This window comes from Hypanus sabinus, chromosome 2 (genome assembly GCF_030144855.1).
Source record: "Hypanus sabinus isolate sHypSab1 chromosome 2, sHypSab1.hap1, whole genome shotgun sequence".
Classification (NCBI taxonomy): Eukaryota; Metazoa; Chordata; class Chondrichthyes; order Myliobatiformes; family Dasyatidae; genus Hypanus; species Hypanus sabinus.
Genome location: NC_082707.1, coordinates 38749162 through 38768152, shown reverse-complemented (window position 1 = coordinate 38768152; position 18991 = coordinate 38749162). Strand labels below are relative to the sequence as shown.

The window sequence follows — 18991 nt, the reverse complement described above, 5'->3', positions numbered from 1 at the left end:
TAAGCATTTTACAATTCTTGTAGTCTTCTGTGTTGAAGGTGAGGCAGGATATGTACTACTCACAATGTCCCTCAAACAGCATTTCTTCTTGTGTCCAGAGAGTAAACAGTGCATCTTCATCCAAACTGAATGGAGGTGTGGATAAAATGTCAGTTCCTCCAATAATTTGATGTCTTCCTGCATGTTCACCATTCATTTTGTGTTGTGTCACATTTACTTTCTCATTGTCACCTTAGATGGTAACACAAATCAGTTCTAGCAGCGCTGAAGATCTATTGGGAAGAAAACTGCTGTCCAAATTCACAATTAGCAATCATCTGATGCTTTCATAAATACATCTGATCCACTGCTACTGGTTTCTTGAAGCAATTTTCAACCAGTACTGCTGCAAGTATATCTTCTGATTTTCGTTTGATACAACTACTCATTACACACCTATTACTGTATCATCTGCACATTTCCAGCTGCTCCAATTACTGCTAGATTCCTCACAGACGCAATGTGTATATTTCTCTATGGGTAAACAATTTTGAATAGAAAGATGAAAGTCATTGACATCAGAAAACCTTGTTTGCTGGAATGTTCTATCACCAATTCCTTGCCCACACCTTGTCCCTGTGTGACGAGAGGCACATGTCTGAACGGTCAGGGCCCATGGCCTGGAAAATCCAAGTATAGGACCAAGAGACTTTTTTGAGACTGTGTCAAGAACAGTGTTCTGGATTACCTGCCTGATGAGAACCTGCCAAGACTTGGAGATTCTCGAAAAGAGACAGCCATTTTAAATGCAATTGCAGACTGAACAAATATTGAGCAGATGATTGAGCACCAAATTTGAGTTGAGGGGTGATTTAAGTATTGAAATCTAGAAAGCTGAACGTGGCCACCAGTGTGCAGAGCAGTCTAGAAACTTTAAATGGTCTGCGCCAGCAATCCGTACTCCACAGCGTTGGAACATCTAAAACATGAAGGCTAGCACGGTCGAGTGTGTAACATAACCGTGTGAAAAATGAACAAAGATATTTGTTTAATACTTTCTTCAATCCGAAGTGTCTGTGTTTGATTGCAGCTACAACAGAGCCTATTACAACTCCTCCTGCTACCACAACTCCAACAACGTTACCAAGCACTTCAGAGACAACAAGCGCATCTACACCAGTCTCAACAACACAGAGCTTGACCACAGACCTAACAAGTGGATCAAGTACACTGATAACAACTGCTCCAAGCTCCACACCAGAGCTCTGTAAGTATCCAAGGCTCTGTCCACGACAATGTGCATTGTATTTCTCATTGATCTATACAGAAGGTAAAAGATCAAGTGGATTGAATCTCATTTTGTCAATAGTGGGGTAGAGGTAGCATCTTTGAATATAGGTTTAGTAAGGTTAGGAGACACTGATGGAATCATTTAGATCTGCGGACAGAAGACGTGCAGAGAGAATCAGTGAATGATTCATGTTCCTAACCTGTAGTCTGAGATTAAGTTAAAATTTCTGCCTGAAGCAGAATTCGTCTCCACTACACCTGCCCTTAACGCTTTGGTACAGCATCTGTTCCTTTTAAAAAATACTGCTGCTGGAATTCCTGCTGTTACAAACTGCATAACCTCAGATCTAGAATCAGAATCCGGAGCATAAAGACTTTCAACATCACTACAATATGTTGTGAAATTTATTGATTTGTGCTAGCGATATATCTCAATATATAACAACAATAATAAGATGCTTTGAATTATGTGAAGCAATTAGAAAATACTAAATTAATGCTGATAAAAGAGAGCTAAATGTCTAGTCAATTAGAAGCGGTTGTCTCATCGTCCAATCAGAAATCTCATGATAGAGTGGAAGAAGCAGTTTCTCAAATAAAGAACCTCCTCCTGCTGAACATAATACTGATGTACAAACAAAATTCCCAAGCATTTTCACCTCTACTCTTGTTCTCGAAGCCACGTCTGAAGCAAAGACTCTTGTTATTAGCCTCCAAGTGCCAAGGTTTTAAACAGAGCAACAACCATTATGTCACCTGCATCACCTCCATGATTTGCCACAGCTATGAAATCTATTGGTTGTTCAACAAGCATGAAATTTATTCAGAATAAGCATTTTACAATTCTTGCAGTTTTATGTGTTGAAAGTGAGGCAGGATATGTAATATTCACTTTGTCTGTCAAACAGCATTTGTTCTGGTGTCCAGAAATAAACACTTCAGCTTCATCTGAACTGAATGGAAAATGACAGTACCTCCAGTAAATTGATGTCTTGCTGCAGATTCATCATCAATTGTATGTTGTATCACATTTCATTTCTAGTGACACCTGAGATTGTATCACAGATCAATTCCAGCAGCACTGATAATCCATTTGGAAGGTACATTCTGACCAAAATCACTATTAGCGATCATCTGATCCTTTCATAAATACATCTGATCTACGGCTACCGGTTTCTCGAAACAATTTTCAATCAGTACTACTGCAATAATATCTGCTGATCTTCATCTGATATAACTACTCGTTACACACCTATTACAGTTTCATCTGCACCACTTCCAGCTGCTCCAATTACAGCGAAAACCCTCACAGACACAACATGTATATTACTCCAGAGTTAAACAATTTTGAATAAAAAGATGAAAGTCATTGACTTCAGAAAACCTTCTTTGCTAGAATGTTCTATCACCAATTCCTTGCCCACACCATGTCCATGTGACGAGAGGCACATGTCTGAACGGTCAGGGCCCATGGCCTGGAAAATCCAAGTATAGGACCAAGAGACTTTTTTGAGACTGTGTCAAGAACAGTGTTCTGGATTACCTGCCTGATGAGAACCTGCCAAGACTTGGAGATTCTCGAAAAGAGACAGCCATTTTAAATGCAATTGCAGACTGAACAAATATTGAGCAGATGATTGAGCACCAAATTTGAGTTGAGGGGTGATTTAAGTATTGAAATCTAGAAAGCTGAACGTGGCCACCAGTGTGCAGAGCAGTCTAGAAACTTTAAATGGTCTGCGCCAGCAATCCGTACTCCACAGCGTTGGAACATCTAAAACATGAAGGCTAGCATGGTCGAGTGTGTAACATAACCGTGTGAAAAATGAACAAAGATATTTGTTTAATACTTTCTTCAATCCGAAGTGTCTGTGTTTGATTGCAGCTACAACAGAGCCTATTACAACTCCTCCTGCTACCACAACTCCAACAACGTTACCAAGCACTTCAGAGACAACAAGCGCATCTACACCAGTCTCAACAACACAGAGCTTGACCACAGACCTAACAAGTGGATCAAGTACACTGATAACAACTGCTCCAAGCTCCACACCAGAGCTCTGTAAGTATCCAAGGCTCTGTCCACGACAATGTGCATTGTATTTCTCATTGATCTATACAGAAAGTAAAAGATCAAGTGGATTGAATCTCATTTTGTCAATAGTGGGGTAGAGGTAGCATCTTTGAATATAGGTTTAGTAAGGTTAGGAGACACTGATGGAATCATTTAGATCTGCGGACAGAAGACGTGCAGAGAGAATCAGTGAATGATTCATGTTCCTAACCTGTAGTCTGAGATTAAGTTAAAATTTCTGCCTGAAGCAGAATTCGTCTCCACTACACCTGCCCTTAACGCTTTGGTACAGCATCTGTTCCTTTTAAAAAATACGGCTGCTGGAATTCCTGCTGTTACAAACTGCATAACCTCAGATCTAGAATCAGAATCCGGAGCATAAAGACTTTCAACATCAGTACAATATGTTGTGAAATTTATTGATTTGTGCTAGCGATATATCTCAATATATAACAACAATAATAAGATGCTTTGAATTATGTGAAGCAATTAGAAAATACTAAATTAATGCTGATAAAAGAGAGCTAAATGTCTAGTCAATTAGAAGCGGTTGTCTCATCGTCCAATCAGAAATCTCATGATAGAGTGGAAGAAGCAGTTTCTCAAATAAAGAACCTCCTCCTGCTGAACATAATACTGATGTACAAACAAAATTCTCAAGCATTTTCACCTCTACTCTTGTTCTCGAAGCCACGTCTGAAGCAAAGACTCTTGTTATTAGCCTCCAAGTGCCAAGGTTTTAAACAGAGCAACAACCATTATGTCACCTGCATCACCTCCATGATTTGCCACAGCTATGAAATCTATTGGTTTTTCAACAACCATGAAATTTATTCAGAATAAGCATTTTACAATTCTTGCAGTTTTATGTGTTGAAAGTGAGGCAGGATATGTAATATTCACTTTGTCTGTCAAACTGCATTTGTTCTGGTGTCCAGAAATAAACACTTCAGCTTCATCTGAACTGAATGGAAAATGACAGTACCTCCAGTAAATTAATGTCTTGCTGCAGATTCATCATCAATTGTATGTTGTATCACATTTCATTTCTAGTGACACCTGAGATTGTATCACAGATCAATTCCAGCAGCACTGATAATCCATTTGGAAGGTACATTCTGACCAAAATCACTATTAGCGATCATCTGATCCTTTCATAAATACATCTGATCTACGGCTACCGGTTTCTCGAAACAATTTTCAATCAGTACTACTGCAATAATATCTGCTGATCTTCATCTGATATAACTACTCGTTACACACCTATTACAGTTTCATCTGCACCATTTCCAGCTGCTCCAATTACAGCGAAATCCCTCACAGACACAACATGTATATTACTCCAGAGTTAAACAATTTTGAATAAAAAGATGAAAGTCATTGACTTCAGAAAACCTTCTTTGCTAGAATGTTCTATCACCAATTCCTTGCCCACACCTTGTCCCTGTGTGACGAGAGGCACATGTCTGAACGGTCAGGGCCCATGGTCTGGAAAATCCAAGTATAGGACCAAGAGACTTTTTTGAGACTGTGTCAAGAACAGTGTTCTGGATTACCTGCCTGATGAGAACCTGCCAAGACTTGGAGATTCTCGAAAAGAGACAGCCATTTTAAATGCAATTGCAGACTGAACAAATATTGAGCAGATGATTGAGCACCAAATTTGAGTTGAGGGGTGATTTAAGTATTGAAATCTAGAAAGCTGAACGTGGCCACCAGTGTGCAGAGCAGTCTAGAAACTTTAAATGGTCTGCGCCAGCAATCCGTACTCCACAGCGTTGGAACATCTAAAACATGAAGGCTAGCATGGTCGAGTGTGTAACATAACCGTGTGAAAAATGAACAAAGATATTTGTTTAATACTTTCTTCAATCCGAAGTGTCTGTGTTTGATTGCAGCTACAACAGAGCCTATTACAACTCCTCCTGCTACCACAACTCCAACAACGTTACCAAGCACTTCAGAGACAACAAGCGCATCTACACCAGTCTCAACAATACAGAGCTTGACCACAGACCTAACAAGTGGATCAAGTACACTGATAACAACTGCTCCAAGCTCCACACCAGAGCTCTGTAAGTATCCAAGGCTCTGTCCACGACAATGTGCATTGTATTTCTCATTGATCTATACAGAAAGTAACAGATCAAGTGGATCGAATCTCATTTTGTCATTAGTGGTGTAGAGGTAGCATCTTTGAATAAAGGTTTGGTAAGATTAGGAGACACTGATGGAATCATTTAGATCTGCGGACAGAAGACGTGCAGAGAGAATCAGTGAGTGATTCATGTTCCTAACCAGTAGTTTGAGATTAAGTTAAAAATTCTGCCTGAAGCAGAATTCGTCTCCAATACACCTGCCCTTAACACTTCGGTACAGCAATTGTTCCTGTTATAAATACTGCTGCTGGAATTCCTGCTGTTACAAACTGCATAACCTCAGATTTAGAATCAGAAAACGCAGCATAAAGACTTTCAACATCACTGCAATATGTTGTGAAATTTATTGTTTTGTGCTAGCGATATATTTCAATCTATAACAACAATAATAAGACGCTATGAATTATGTGCAGTAATTAGAAAATGCTAAATTAAATAATGCTGATAAAGGAGAGCTAAATTTCTAGTTAATTAGAGGCGGTTGTCTCATCGTCCAATCAGAAATCTCATGATAGAGTGGAAGAAGAAGTTTCTGAAATAAAGAACTTCCTCCTGCTGAAAATAATACTGATGTACAAACAAAATTCTCAAGTATTTTCACCTCTACTCTTGTTCTCAAAGACACATCTGAAGCAAAGACTCTTGTATTTAGCGTGCAAGTGTCAAGGTTTTTAACAGAGCAACAACCATTATGCCACTTGCATCACCTCCATGATGTGCCACAGCTATGAAATCTATTGATTGTTCAACAACCATGGAATTTAGTCAGAATAAGCATTTTACAATTCTTGTAGTCTTCTGTGTTGAAGGTGAGGCAGGATATGTACTACTCACAATGTCCCTCAAACAGCATTTCTTCTTGTGTCCAGAGAGTAAACAGTGCATCTTCATCCAAACTGAATGGAGGTGTGGATAAAATGTCAGTTCCTCCAATAATTTGATGTCTTCCTGCATGTTCACCATTCATTTTGTGTTGTGTCACATTTACTTTCTCATTGTCACCTTAGATGGTAACACAAATCAGTTCTAGCAGCGCTGAAGATCTATTGGGAAGAAAACTGCTGTCCAAATTCACAATTAGCAATCATCTGATGCTTTCATAAATACATCTGATCCACTGCTACTGGTTTCTTGAAGCAATTTTCAACCAGTACTGCTGCAAGTATATCTTCTGATTTTCGTTTGATACAACTACTCATTACACACCTATTACTGTATCATCTGCACATTTCCAGCTGCTCCAATTACTGCTAGATTCCTCACAGACGCAATGTGTATATTTCTCTATGGGTAAACAATTTTGAATAGAAAGATGAAAGTCATTGACATCAGAAAACCTTGTTTGCTGGAATGTTCTATCACCAATTCCTTGCCCACACCTTGTCCCTGTGTGACGAGAGGCACATGTCTGAACGGTCAGGGCCCATGGCCTGGAAAATCCAAGTATAGGACCAAGAGACTTTTTTGAGACTGTGTCAAGAACAGTGTTCTGGATTACCTGCCTGATGAGAACCTGCCAAGACTTGGAGATTCTCGAAAAGAGACAGCCATTTTAAATGCAATTGCAGACTGAACAAATATTGAGCAGATGATTGAGCACCAAATTTGAGTTGAGGGGTGATTTAAGTATTGAAATCTAGAAAGCTGAACGTGGCCACCAGTGTGCAGAGCAGTCTAGAAACTTTAAATGGTCTGCGCCAGCAATCCGTACTCCACAGCGTTGGAACATCTAAAACATGAAGGCTAGCACGGTCGAGTGTGTAACATAACCGTGTGAAAAATGAACAAAGATATTTGTTTAATACTTTCTTCAATCCGAAGTGTCTGTGTTTGATTGCAGCTACAACAGAGCCTATTACAACTCCTCCTGCTACCACAACTCCAACAACGTTACCAAGCACTTCAGAGACAACAAGCGCATCTACACCAGTCTCAACAACACAGAGCTTGACCACAGACCTAACAAGTGGATCAAGTACACTGATAACAACTGCTCCAAGCTCCACACCAGAGCTCTGTAAGTATCCAAGGCTCTGTCCACGACAATGTGCATTGTATTTCTCATTGATCTATACAGAAGGTAAAAGATCAAGTGGATTGAATCTCATTTTGTCAATAGTGGGGTAGAGGTAGCATCTTTGAATATAGGTTTAGTAAGGTTAGGAGACACTGATGGAATCATTTAGATCTGCGGACAGAAGACGTGCAGAGAGAATCAGTGAATGATTCATGTTCCTAACCTGTAGTCTGAGATTAAGTTAAAATTTCTGCCTGAAGCAGAATTCGTCTCCACTACACCTGCCCTTAACGCTTTGGTACAGCATCTGTTCCTTTTAAAAAATACTGCTGCTGGAATTCCTGCTGTTACAAACTGCATAACCTCAGATCTAGAATCAGAATCCGGAGCATAAAGACTTTCAACATCACTACAATATGTTGTGAAATTTATTGATTTGTGCTAGCGATATATCTCAATATATAACAACAATAATAAGATGCTTTGAATTATGTGAAGCAATTAGAAAATACTAAATTAATGCTGATAAAAGAGAGCTAAATGTCTAGTCAATTAGAAGCGGTTGTCTCATCGTCCAATCAGAAATCTCATGATAGAGTGGAAGAAGCAGTTTCTCAAATAAAGAACCTCCTCCTGCTGAACATAATACTGATGTACAAACAAAATTCTCAAGCATTTTCACCTCTACTCTTGTTCTCGAAGCCACGTCTGAAGCAAAGACTCTTGTTATTAGCCTCCAAGTGCCAAGGTTTTAAACAGAGCAACAACCATTATGTCACCTGCATCACCTCCATGATTTGCCACAGCTATGAAATCTATTGGTTTTTCAACAACCATGAAATTTATTCAGAATAAGCATTTTACAATTCTTGCAGTTTTATGTGTTGAAAGTGAGGCAGGATATGTAATATTCACTTTGTCTGTCAAACTGCATTTGTTCTGGTGTCCAGAAATAAACACTTCAGCTTCATCTGAACTGAATGGAAAATGACAGTACCTCCAGTAAATTAATGTCTTGCTGCAGATTCATCATCAATTGTATGTTGTATCACATTTCATTTCTAGTGACACCTGAGATTGTATCACAGATCAATTCCAGCAGCACTGATAATCCATTTGGAAGGTACATTCTGACCAAAATCACTATTAGCGATCATCTGATCCTTTCATAAATACATCTGATCTACGGCTACCGGTTTCTCGAAACAATTTTCAATCAGTACTACTGCAATAATATCTGCTGATCTTCATCTGATATAACTACTCGTTACACACCTATTACAGTTTCATCTGCACCATTTCCAGCTGCTCCAATTACAGCGAAATCCCTCACAGACACAACATGTATATTACTCCAGAGTTAAACAATTTTGAATAAAAAGATGAAAGTCATTGACTTCAGAAAACCTTCTTTGCTAGAATGTTCTATCACCAATTCCTTGCCCACACCTTGTCCCTGTGTGACGAGAGGCACATGTCTGAACGGTCAGGGCCCATGGTCTGGAAAATCCAAGTATAGGACCAAGAGACTTTTTTGAGACTGTGTCAAGAACAGTGTTCTGGATTACCTGCCTGATGAGAACCTGCCAAGACTTGGAGATTCTCGAAAAGAGACAGCCATTTTAAATGCAATTGCAGACTGAACAAATATTGAGCAGATGATTGAGCACCAAATTTGAGTTGAGGGGTGATTTAAGTATTGAAATCTAGAAAGCTGAACGTGGCCACCAGTGTGCAGAGCAGTCTAGAAACTTTAAATGGTCTGCGCCAGCAATCCGTACTCCACAGCGTTGGAACATCTAAAACATGAAGGCTAGCATGGTCGAGTGTGTAACATAACCGTGTGAAAAATGAACAAAGATATTTGTTTAATACTTTCTTCAATCCGAAGTGTCTGTGTTTGATTGCAGCTACAACAGAGCCTATTACAACTCCTCCTGCTACCACAACTCCAACAACGTTACCAAGCACTTCAGAGACAACAAGCGCATCTACACCAGTCTCAACAATACAGAGCTTGACCACAGACCTAACAAGTGGATCAAGTACACTGATAACAACTGCTCCAAGCTCCACACCAGAGCTCTGTAAGTATCCAAGGCTCTGTCCACGACAATGTGCATTGTATTTCTCATTGATCTATACAGAAAGTAACAGATCAAGTGGATCGAATCTCATTTTGTCATTAGTGGTGTAGAGGTAGCATCTTTGAATAAAGGTTTGGTAAGATTAGGAGACACTGATGGAATCATTTAGATCTGCGGACAGAAGACGTGCAGAGAGAATCAGTGAGTGATTCATGTTCCTAACCAGTAGTTTGAGATTAAGTTAAAAATTCTGCCTGAAGCAGAATTCGTCTCCAATACACCTGCCCTTAACACTTCGGTACAGCAATTGTTCCTGTTATAAATACTGCTGCTGGAATTCCTGCTGTTACAAACTGCATAACCTCAGATTTAGAATCAGAAAACGCAGCATAAAGACTTTCAACATCACTGCAATATGTTGTGAAAATTATTGTTTTGTGCTAGCGATATATTTCAATCTATAACAACAATAATAAGACGCTATGAATTATGTGCAGTAATTAGAAAATGCTAAATTAAATAATGCTGATAAAGGAGAGCTAAATTTCTAGTTAATTAGAGGCGGTTGTCTCATCGTCCAATCAGAAATCTCATGATAGAGTGGAAGAAGAAGTTTCTGAAATAAAGAACTTCCTCCTGCTGAAAATAATACTGATGTACAAACAAAATTCTCAAGTATTTTCACCTCCTCTCTTGTTCTCAAAGACACATCTGAAGCAAAGACTCTTGTATTTAGCGTGCAAGTGTCAAGGTTTTTAACAGAGCAACAACCATTATGCCACTTGCATCACCTCCATGATGTACCACAGCTATGTAATCTATTGATTGTTCAACAACCATGGAATTTAGTCAGAATAAGCATTTTACAATTCTTGTAGTCTTCTGTGTTGAAGGTGAGGCAGGATATGTACTACTCACAATGTCCCTCAAACAGCATTTCTTCTTGTGTCCAGAGAGTAAACAGTGCATCTTCATCCAAACTGAATGGAGGTGTGGATAAAATGTCAGTTCCTCCAATAATTTGACGTTTTCTTGCATATTCACCATTCATTTTGTGTTGTGTCACATTTACTTTCTCATTGTCACCTTAGATGGTAACACAAATCAGTTCTAGCAGCGCTGAAGATCTATTGGGAAGAAAAATGCTGTCCAAATTCACAATTAGCAATCATCTGATGCTTTCATAAATACATCTGATCCACTGCTACTGGTTTCTTGAAGCAATTTTCAACCAGTACTGCTGCAAGTATATCTTCTGATTTTCATTTGATACAACTACTCATTACACACCTATTACTGTATCATCTGCACATTTCCAGCTGCTCCAATTACTGCTAAATTCCTCACAGACGCAATGTGTGTATTTCTCTATGGGTAAACAATTTTGAATAGAAAGATGAAAGTCATTGACATCAGAAAACCTTGTTTGCTGGAATGTTCTATCAGCAATTCCTTGCCCACACCTTGTCCCTGTGTGACGAGAGGCACATGTCTGAACGGTCAGGGCCCATGGCCTGGAAAATCCAAGTATAGGACCAAGAGACTTTTTTGAGACTGTGTCAAGAACAGTGTTCTGGATTACCTGCCTGATGAGAACCTGCCAAGACTTGGAGATTCTCGAAAAGAGACAGCCATTTTAAATGCAATTGCAGACTGAACAACTATTGAGCAGATGATTGAGCACCAAATTTGAGTTGAGGGGTGATTTAAGTATTGAAATCTAGAAAGCTGAACGTGGGCACCAGTGTGCAGAGCAGTCTAGAAACTTTAAATGGTCTGCGCCAGCAATCCGTACTCCACAGCATTGGAACATATAAAACATGAAGGCTAGCATGGTCGAGTGTGTAACATAACCGTGTGAAAAATGAACAAAGATATTTGTTTAATACTTTCTTCAATCCGAAGTGTCTGTGTTTGATTGCAGCTACAACAGAGCCTATTACAACTCCTCCTGCTACCACAACTCCAACAACGTTACCAAGCACTTCAGAGACAACAAGCACATCTACACCAGTCTCAACAACACAGAGCTTGACCACAGACCTAACAAGTGGATCAAGTACACTGATAACAACTGCTCCAAGCTCCACACCAGAGCTCTGTAAGTATCCAAGGCTCTGTCCACGACAATGTGCATTGTATTTCTCATTGATCTATACAGAAAGTAACAGATCAAGTGGATCGAATCTCATTTTGTCATTAGTGGTGTAGAGGTAGCATCTTTGAATAAAGGTTTGGTAAGATTAGGAGACACTGATGGAATCATTTAGATCTGCGGACAGAAGACGTGCAGAGAGAATCAGTGAATGATTCATGTTCCTAACCTGTAGTCTGAGATTAAGTTAAAATTTCTGCCTGAAGCAGAATTCGTCTCCACTACACCTGCCCTTAACGCTTTGGTACAGCATCTGTTCCTTTTAAAAAATACGGCTGCTGGAATTCCTGCTGTTACAAACTGCATAACCTCAGATCTAGAATCAGAATCCGGAGCATAAAGACTTTCAACATCACTACAATATGTTGTGAAATTTATTGATTTGTGCTAGCGATATATCTCAATATATAACAACAATAATAAGATGCTTTGAATTATGTGAAGCAATTAGAAAATACTAAATTAATGCTGATAAAAGAGAGCTAAATGTCTAGTCAATTAGAAGCGGTTGTCTCATCGTCCAATCAGAAATCTCATGATAGAGTGGAAGAAGCAGTTTCTCAAATAAAGAACCTCCTCCTGCTGAACATAATACTGATGTACAAACAAAATTCTCAAGCATTTTCACCTCTACTCTTGTTCTCGAAGCCACGTCTGAAGCAAAGACTCTTGTTATTAGCCTCCAAGTGCCAAGGTTTTAAACAGAGCAACAACCATTATGTCACCTGCATCACCTCCATGATTTGCCACAGCTATGAAATCTATTGGTTGTTCAACAACCATGAAATTTATTCAGAATAAGCATTTTACAATTCTTGCAGTTTTATGTGTTGAAAGTGAGGCAGGATATGTAATATTCACTTTGTCTGTCAAACTGCATTTGTTCTGGTGTCCAGAAATAAACACTTCAGCTTCATCTGAACTGAATGGAAATTGACAGTACCTCCAGTAAATTGATGTCTTGCTGCAGATTCATCATCAATTGTATGTTGTATCACATTTCATTTCTAGTGACACCTGAGATTGTATCACAGATCAATTCCAGCAGCACTGATAATCCATTTGGAAGGTACATTCTGACCAAAATCACTATTAGCGATCATCTGATCCTTTCATAAATACATCTGATCTACGGCTACCGGTTTCTCGAAACAATTTTCAATCAGTACTACTGCAATAATATCTGCTGATCTTCATCTGATATAACTACTCGTTACACACCTATTACAGTTTCATCTGCACCATTTCCAGCTGCTCCAATTACAGCGAAATCCCTCACAGACACAACATGTATATTACTCCAGAGTTAAACAATTTTGAATAAAAAGATGAAAGTCATTGACTTCAGAAAACCTTCTTTGCTAGGATGTTCTATCACCAATTCCTTGCCCACACCATGTCCATGTGACGAGAGGCACATGTCTGAACGGTCAGGGCCCATGGCCTGGAAAATCCAAGTATAGGACCAAGAGACTTTTTTGAGACTGTGTCAAGAACAGTGTTCTGGATTACCTGCCTGATGAGAACCTGCCAAGACTTGGAGATTCTCGAAAAGAGACAGCCATTTTAAATGCAATTGCAGACTGAACAAATATTGAGCAGATGATTGAGCACCAAATTTGAGTTGAGGGGTGATTTAAGTATTGAAATCTAGAAAGCTGAACGTGGCCACCAGTGTGCAGAGCAGTCTAGAAACTTTAAATGGTCTGCGCCAGCAATCCGTACTCCACAGCGTTGGAACATCTAAAACATGAAGGCTAGCATGGTCGAGTGTGTAACATAACCGTGTGAAAAATGAACAAAGATATTTGTTTAATACTTTCTTCAATCCGAAGTGTCTGTGTTTGATTGCAGCTACAACAGAGCCTATTACAACTCCTCCTGCTACCACAACTCCAACAACGTTACCAAGCACTTCAGAGACAACAAGCGCATCTACACCAGTCTCAACAATACAGAGCTTGACCACAGACCTAACAAGTGGATCAAGTACACTGATAACAACTGCTCCAAGCTCCACACCAGAGCTCTGTAAGTATCCACGACTCTGTCCACGACAATGTGCATTGTATTTCTCATTGATCTATACAGAAAGTAACAGATCAAGTGGATCGAATCTCATTTTGTCATTAGTGGTGTAGAGGTAGCATCTTTGAATAAAGGTTTGGTAAGATTAGGAGACACTAATGGAATCATTTAGATCTGCGGACAGAAGACGTGCAGAGAGAATCAGTGAGTGATTCATGTTCCTAACCAGTAGTTTGAGATTAAGTTAAAAATTCTGCCTGAAGCAGAATTCGTCTCCAATACACCTGCCCTTAACACTTCGGTACAGCAATTGTTCCTGTTATAAATACTGCTGCTGGAATTCCTGCTGTTACAAACTGCATAACCTCAGATTTAGAATCAGAAAACGCAGCATAAAGACTTTCAACATCACTGCAATATGTTGTGAAATTTATTGTTTTGTGCTAGCGATATATTTCAATATATAACAACAATAATAAGACGCTATGAATTATGTGCAGTAATTAGAAAATGCTAAATTAAATAATGCTGATAAAGGAGAGCTAAATTTCTAGTTAATTAGAGGCGGTTGTCTCATCGTCCAATCAGAAATCTCATGATAGAGTGGAAGAAGAAGTTTCTGAAATAAAGAACTTCCTCCTGCTGAAAATAATACTGATGTACAAACAAAATTCTCAAGTATTTTCACCTCCTCTCTTGTTCTCAAGCAAAGACATCTGAAGCAAAGACTCTTGTATTTAGCGTGCAAGTGTCAAGGTTTTTAACAGAGCAACAACCATTATGCCACTTGCATCACCTCCATGATGTGCCACAGCTATGAAATCTATTGATTGTTCAACAACCATGGAATTTAGTCAGAATAAGCATTTTACAATTCTTGTAGTCTTCTGTGTTGAAGGTGAGGCAGGATATGTACTACTCACAATGTCCCTCAAACAGCATTTCTTCTTGTGTCCAGAGAGTAAACAGTGCATCTTCATCCAAACTGAATGGAGGTGTGGATAAAATGTCAGTTCCTCCAATAATTTGATGTCTTCCTGCATATTCACCATTCATTTTGTGTTGTGTCACATTTACTTTCTCATTGTCACCTTAGATGGTAACACAAATCAGTTCTAGCAGCGCTGAAGATCTATTGGGAAGAAAACTGCTGTCCAAATTCACAATTAGCAATCATCTGATGCTTTCATAAATACATCTGATCCACTGCTACTGGTTTCTTGAAGCAATTTTCAACCAGTACTGCTGCAAGTATATCTTCTGATTTTCGTTTGATACAACTACTCATTACACACCTATTACTGTATCATCTGCACATTTCCAGCTGCTCCAATTACTGCTAGATTCCTCACAGACGCAATGTGTATATTTCTCTATGGGTAATCAATTTTGAATAGAAAGATGAAAGTCATTGACATCAGAAAAACTTGTTTGCTGGAATGTTCTATCACCAATTCCTTGCCCACACCTTGTCCCTGTGTGACGAGAGGCACATGTCTGAACGGTCAGGGCCCATGGCCTGGAAAATCCAAGTATAGAACCAAGAGACTTTTTTGAGACTGTGTCAAGAACAGTGTTCTGGATTACCTGCCTGATGAGAACCTGCCAAGACTTGGAGATTCTCGAAAAGAGACAGCCATTTTAAATGCAATTGCAGACTGAACAAATATTGAGCAGATGATTGAGCACCAAATTTGAGTTGAGGGGTGATTTAAGTATTGAAATCTAGAAAGCTGAACGTGGCCACCAGTGTGCAGAGCAGTCTAGAAACTTTAAATGGTCTGCGCCAGCAATCCGTACTCCACAGCGTTGGAACATCTAAAACATGAAGGCTAGCATGGTCGAGTGTGTAACATAACCGTGTGAAAAATGAACAAAGATATTTGTTTAATACTTTCTTCAATCCGAAGTGTCTGTGTTTGATTGCAGCTACAACAGAGCCTATTACAACTCCTCCTGCTACCACAACTCCAACAACGTTACCAAGCACTTCAGAGACAACAAGCGCATCTACACCAGTCTCAACAATACAGAGCTTGACCACAGACCTAACAAGTGGATCAAGTACACTGATAACAACTGCTCCAAGCTCCACACCAGAGCTCTGTAAGTATCCAAGGCTCTGTCCACGACAATGTGCATTGTATTTCTCATTGATCTATACAGAAAGTAACAGATCAAGTGGATCGAATCTCATTTTGTCATTAGTGGTGTAGAGGTAGCATCTTTGAATAAAGGTTTGGTAAGATTAGGAGACACTGATGGAATCATTTAGATCTGCGGACAGAAGACGTGCAGAGAGAATCAGTGAGTGATTCATGTTCCTAACCAGTAGTTTGAGATTAAGTTAAAAATTCTGCCTGAAGCAGAATTCGTCTCCAATACACCTGCCCTTAACACTTCGGTACAGCAATTGTTCCTGTTATAAATACTGCTGCTGGAATTCCTGCTGTTACAAACTGCATAACCTCAGATTTAGAATCAGAAAACGCAGCATAAAGACTTTCAACATCACTGCAATATGTTGTGAAAATTATTGTTTTGTGCTAGCGATATATTTCAATCTATAACAACAATAATAAGACGCTATGAATTATGTGCAGTAATTAGAAAATGCTAAATTAAATAATGCTGATAAAGGAGAGCTAAATTTCTAGTTAATTAGAGGCGGTTGTCTCATCGTCCAATCAGAAATCTCATGATAGAGTGGAAGAAGAAGTTTCTGAAATAAAGAACTTCCTCCTGCTGAAAATAATACTGATGTACAAACAAAATTCTCAAGTATTTTCACCTCCTCTCTTGTTCTCAAAGACACATCTGAAGCAAAGACTCTTGTATTTAGCGTGCAAGTGTCAAGGTTTTTAACAGAGCAACAACCATTATGCCACTTGCATCACCTCCATGATGTACCACAGCTATGTAATCTATTGATTGTTCAACAACCATGGAATTTAGTCAGAATAAGCATTTTACAATTCTTGTAGTCTTCTGTGTTGAAGGTGAGGCAGGATATGTACTACTCACAATGTCCCTCAAACAGCATTTCTTCTTGTGTCCAGAGAGTAAACAGTGCATCTTCATCCAAACTGAATGGAGCTGTGGATAAAATGTCAGTTCCTCCAATAATTTGACGTTTTCTTGCATATTCACCATTCATTTTGTGTTGTGTCACATTTACTTTCTCATTGTCACCTTAGATGGTAACACAAATCAGTTCTAGCAGCGCTGAAGATCTATTGGGAAGAAAAATGCTGTCCAAATTCACAATTAGCAATCATCTGATGCTTTCATAAATACATCTGATCCACTGCTACTGGTTTCTTGAAGCAATTTTCAACCAGTACTGCTGCAAGTATATCTTCTGATTTTCATTTGATACAACTACTCATTACACACCTATTACTGTATCATCTGCACATTTCCAGCTGCTCCAATTACTGCTAAATTCCTCACAGACGCAATGTGTGTATTTCTCTATGGGTAAACAATTTTGAATAAAAAGATGAAAGTCATTGACTTCAGAAAACCTTCTTTGCTAGAATGTTCTATCACCAATTCCTTGCCCACACCTTGTCCCTGTGTGACGAGAGGCACATGTCTGAACGGTCAGGGCCCATGGTCTGGAAAATCCAAGTATAGGACCAAGAGACTTTTTTGAGACTGTGTCAAGAACAGTGTTCTGGATTACCTGCCTGATGAGAACCTGCCAAGACTTGGAGATTCTCGAAAAGAGACAGCCATTTTAAATGCAATTGCAGACTGAACAACTATTGAGCAGATGATTGAGCACCAAATTTGAGCTGAGGGGTGATTTAAGTATTGAAATCTAGAAAGCTGAACGTGGCCACCAGTGTGCAGAGCAGTCTAGAAACTTTAAATGGTCTGCGCCAGCAATCCGTACTCCACAGCGTTGGAACATCTAAAACATGAAGGCTAGCATGGTCGAGTGTGTAACATAACCGTGTGAAAAATGAACAAAGATATTTGTTTAATACTTTCTTCAATCCGAAGTGTCTGTGTTTGATTGCAGCTACAACAGAGCCTATTACAACTCCTCCTGCTACCACAACTCCAACAACGTTACCAAGCACTTCAGAGACAACAAGCGCATCTACACCAGTCTCAACAACACAGAGCTTGACCACAGACCTAACAAGTGGATCAAGTACACTGATAACAACTGCTCCAAGCTCCACACCAGAGCTCTGTAAGTATCCAAGGCTCTGTCCACGACAATGTGCATTGTATTTCTCATTGATCTATACAGAAGGTAAAAGATCAAGTGGATTGAATCTCATTTTGTCAATAGTGGGGTAGAGGTAGCATCTTTGAATATAGGTTTAGTAAGGTTAGGAGACACTGATGGAATCATTTAGATCTGCGGACAGAAGACGTGCAGAGAGAATCAGTGAATGATTCATGTTCCTAACCTGTAGTCTGAGATTAAGTTAAAATTTCTGCCTGAAGCAGAATTCGTCTCCACTACACCTGCCCTTAACGCTTTGGTACAGCATCTGTTCCTTTTAAAAAATACTGCTGCTGGAATTCCTGCTGTTACAAACTGCATAACCTCAGATCTAGAATCAGAATCCGGAGCATAAAGACTTTCAACATCACTACAATATGTTGTGAAATTTATTGATTTGTGCTAGCGATATATCTCAATATATAACAACAATAATAAGATGCTTTGAATTATGTGAAGCAATTAGAAAATACTAAATTAATGCTGATAAAAGAGAGCTAAATGTCTAGTCAATTAGAAGTGGTTGTCTCATCGTCCAATCAGAAATCTCATGATAGAGTGGAAGAAGCAGTTTCTCAAATAAAGAACCTCCTCCTGCTGAACATAATACTGATGTACAAACAAAATTCTCAAGTATTTTCACCTCTACTCTTGTTCTCGAAGCCACGTCTGAAGCAAAGACTCTTGTTATTAGCCTCCAAGTGCCAAGGTTTTAAACAGAGCAACAACCATTATGTCACCTGCATCACCTCCATGATTTGCCACAGCTATGAAATCTATTGGTTGTTCAACAAGCATGAAATTTATTCAGAATAAGCATTTTACAATTCTTGCAGTTTTATGTGTTGAAAGTGAGGCAGGATATGTAATATTCACTTTGTCTGTCAAACAGCATTTGTTCTGGTGTCCAGAAATAAACACTTCAGCTTCATCTGAACTGAATGGAAAATGACAGT

General features: G+C 39.1%; 1 protein-coding gene across 1 annotated transcript in view; it reads left to right on the top strand.

The window, feature by feature from the left end:
- Positions 1 to 18991, top strand: part of LOC132403417 (mucin-3B-like) — a 190493-nt gene that overhangs the window by 70872 nt on the left and 100630 nt on the right. Inside the window, exons 26-34 of the mRNA XM_059986826.1 lie at positions 1070 to 1246; positions 3155 to 3331; positions 5242 to 5418; positions 7343 to 7519; positions 9430 to 9606; positions 11531 to 11707; positions 13616 to 13792; positions 15719 to 15895; positions 17820 to 17996. Of these exons, the coding sequence (XP_059842809.1) occupies positions 1070 to 1246; positions 3155 to 3331; positions 5242 to 5418; positions 7343 to 7519; positions 9430 to 9606; positions 11531 to 11707; positions 13616 to 13792; positions 15719 to 15895; positions 17820 to 17996 (1593 nt within the window). The remainder of the gene's footprint in view (positions 1 to 1069; positions 1247 to 3154; positions 3332 to 5241; positions 5419 to 7342; positions 7520 to 9429; positions 9607 to 11530; positions 11708 to 13615; positions 13793 to 15718; positions 15896 to 17819; positions 17997 to 18991) is intronic.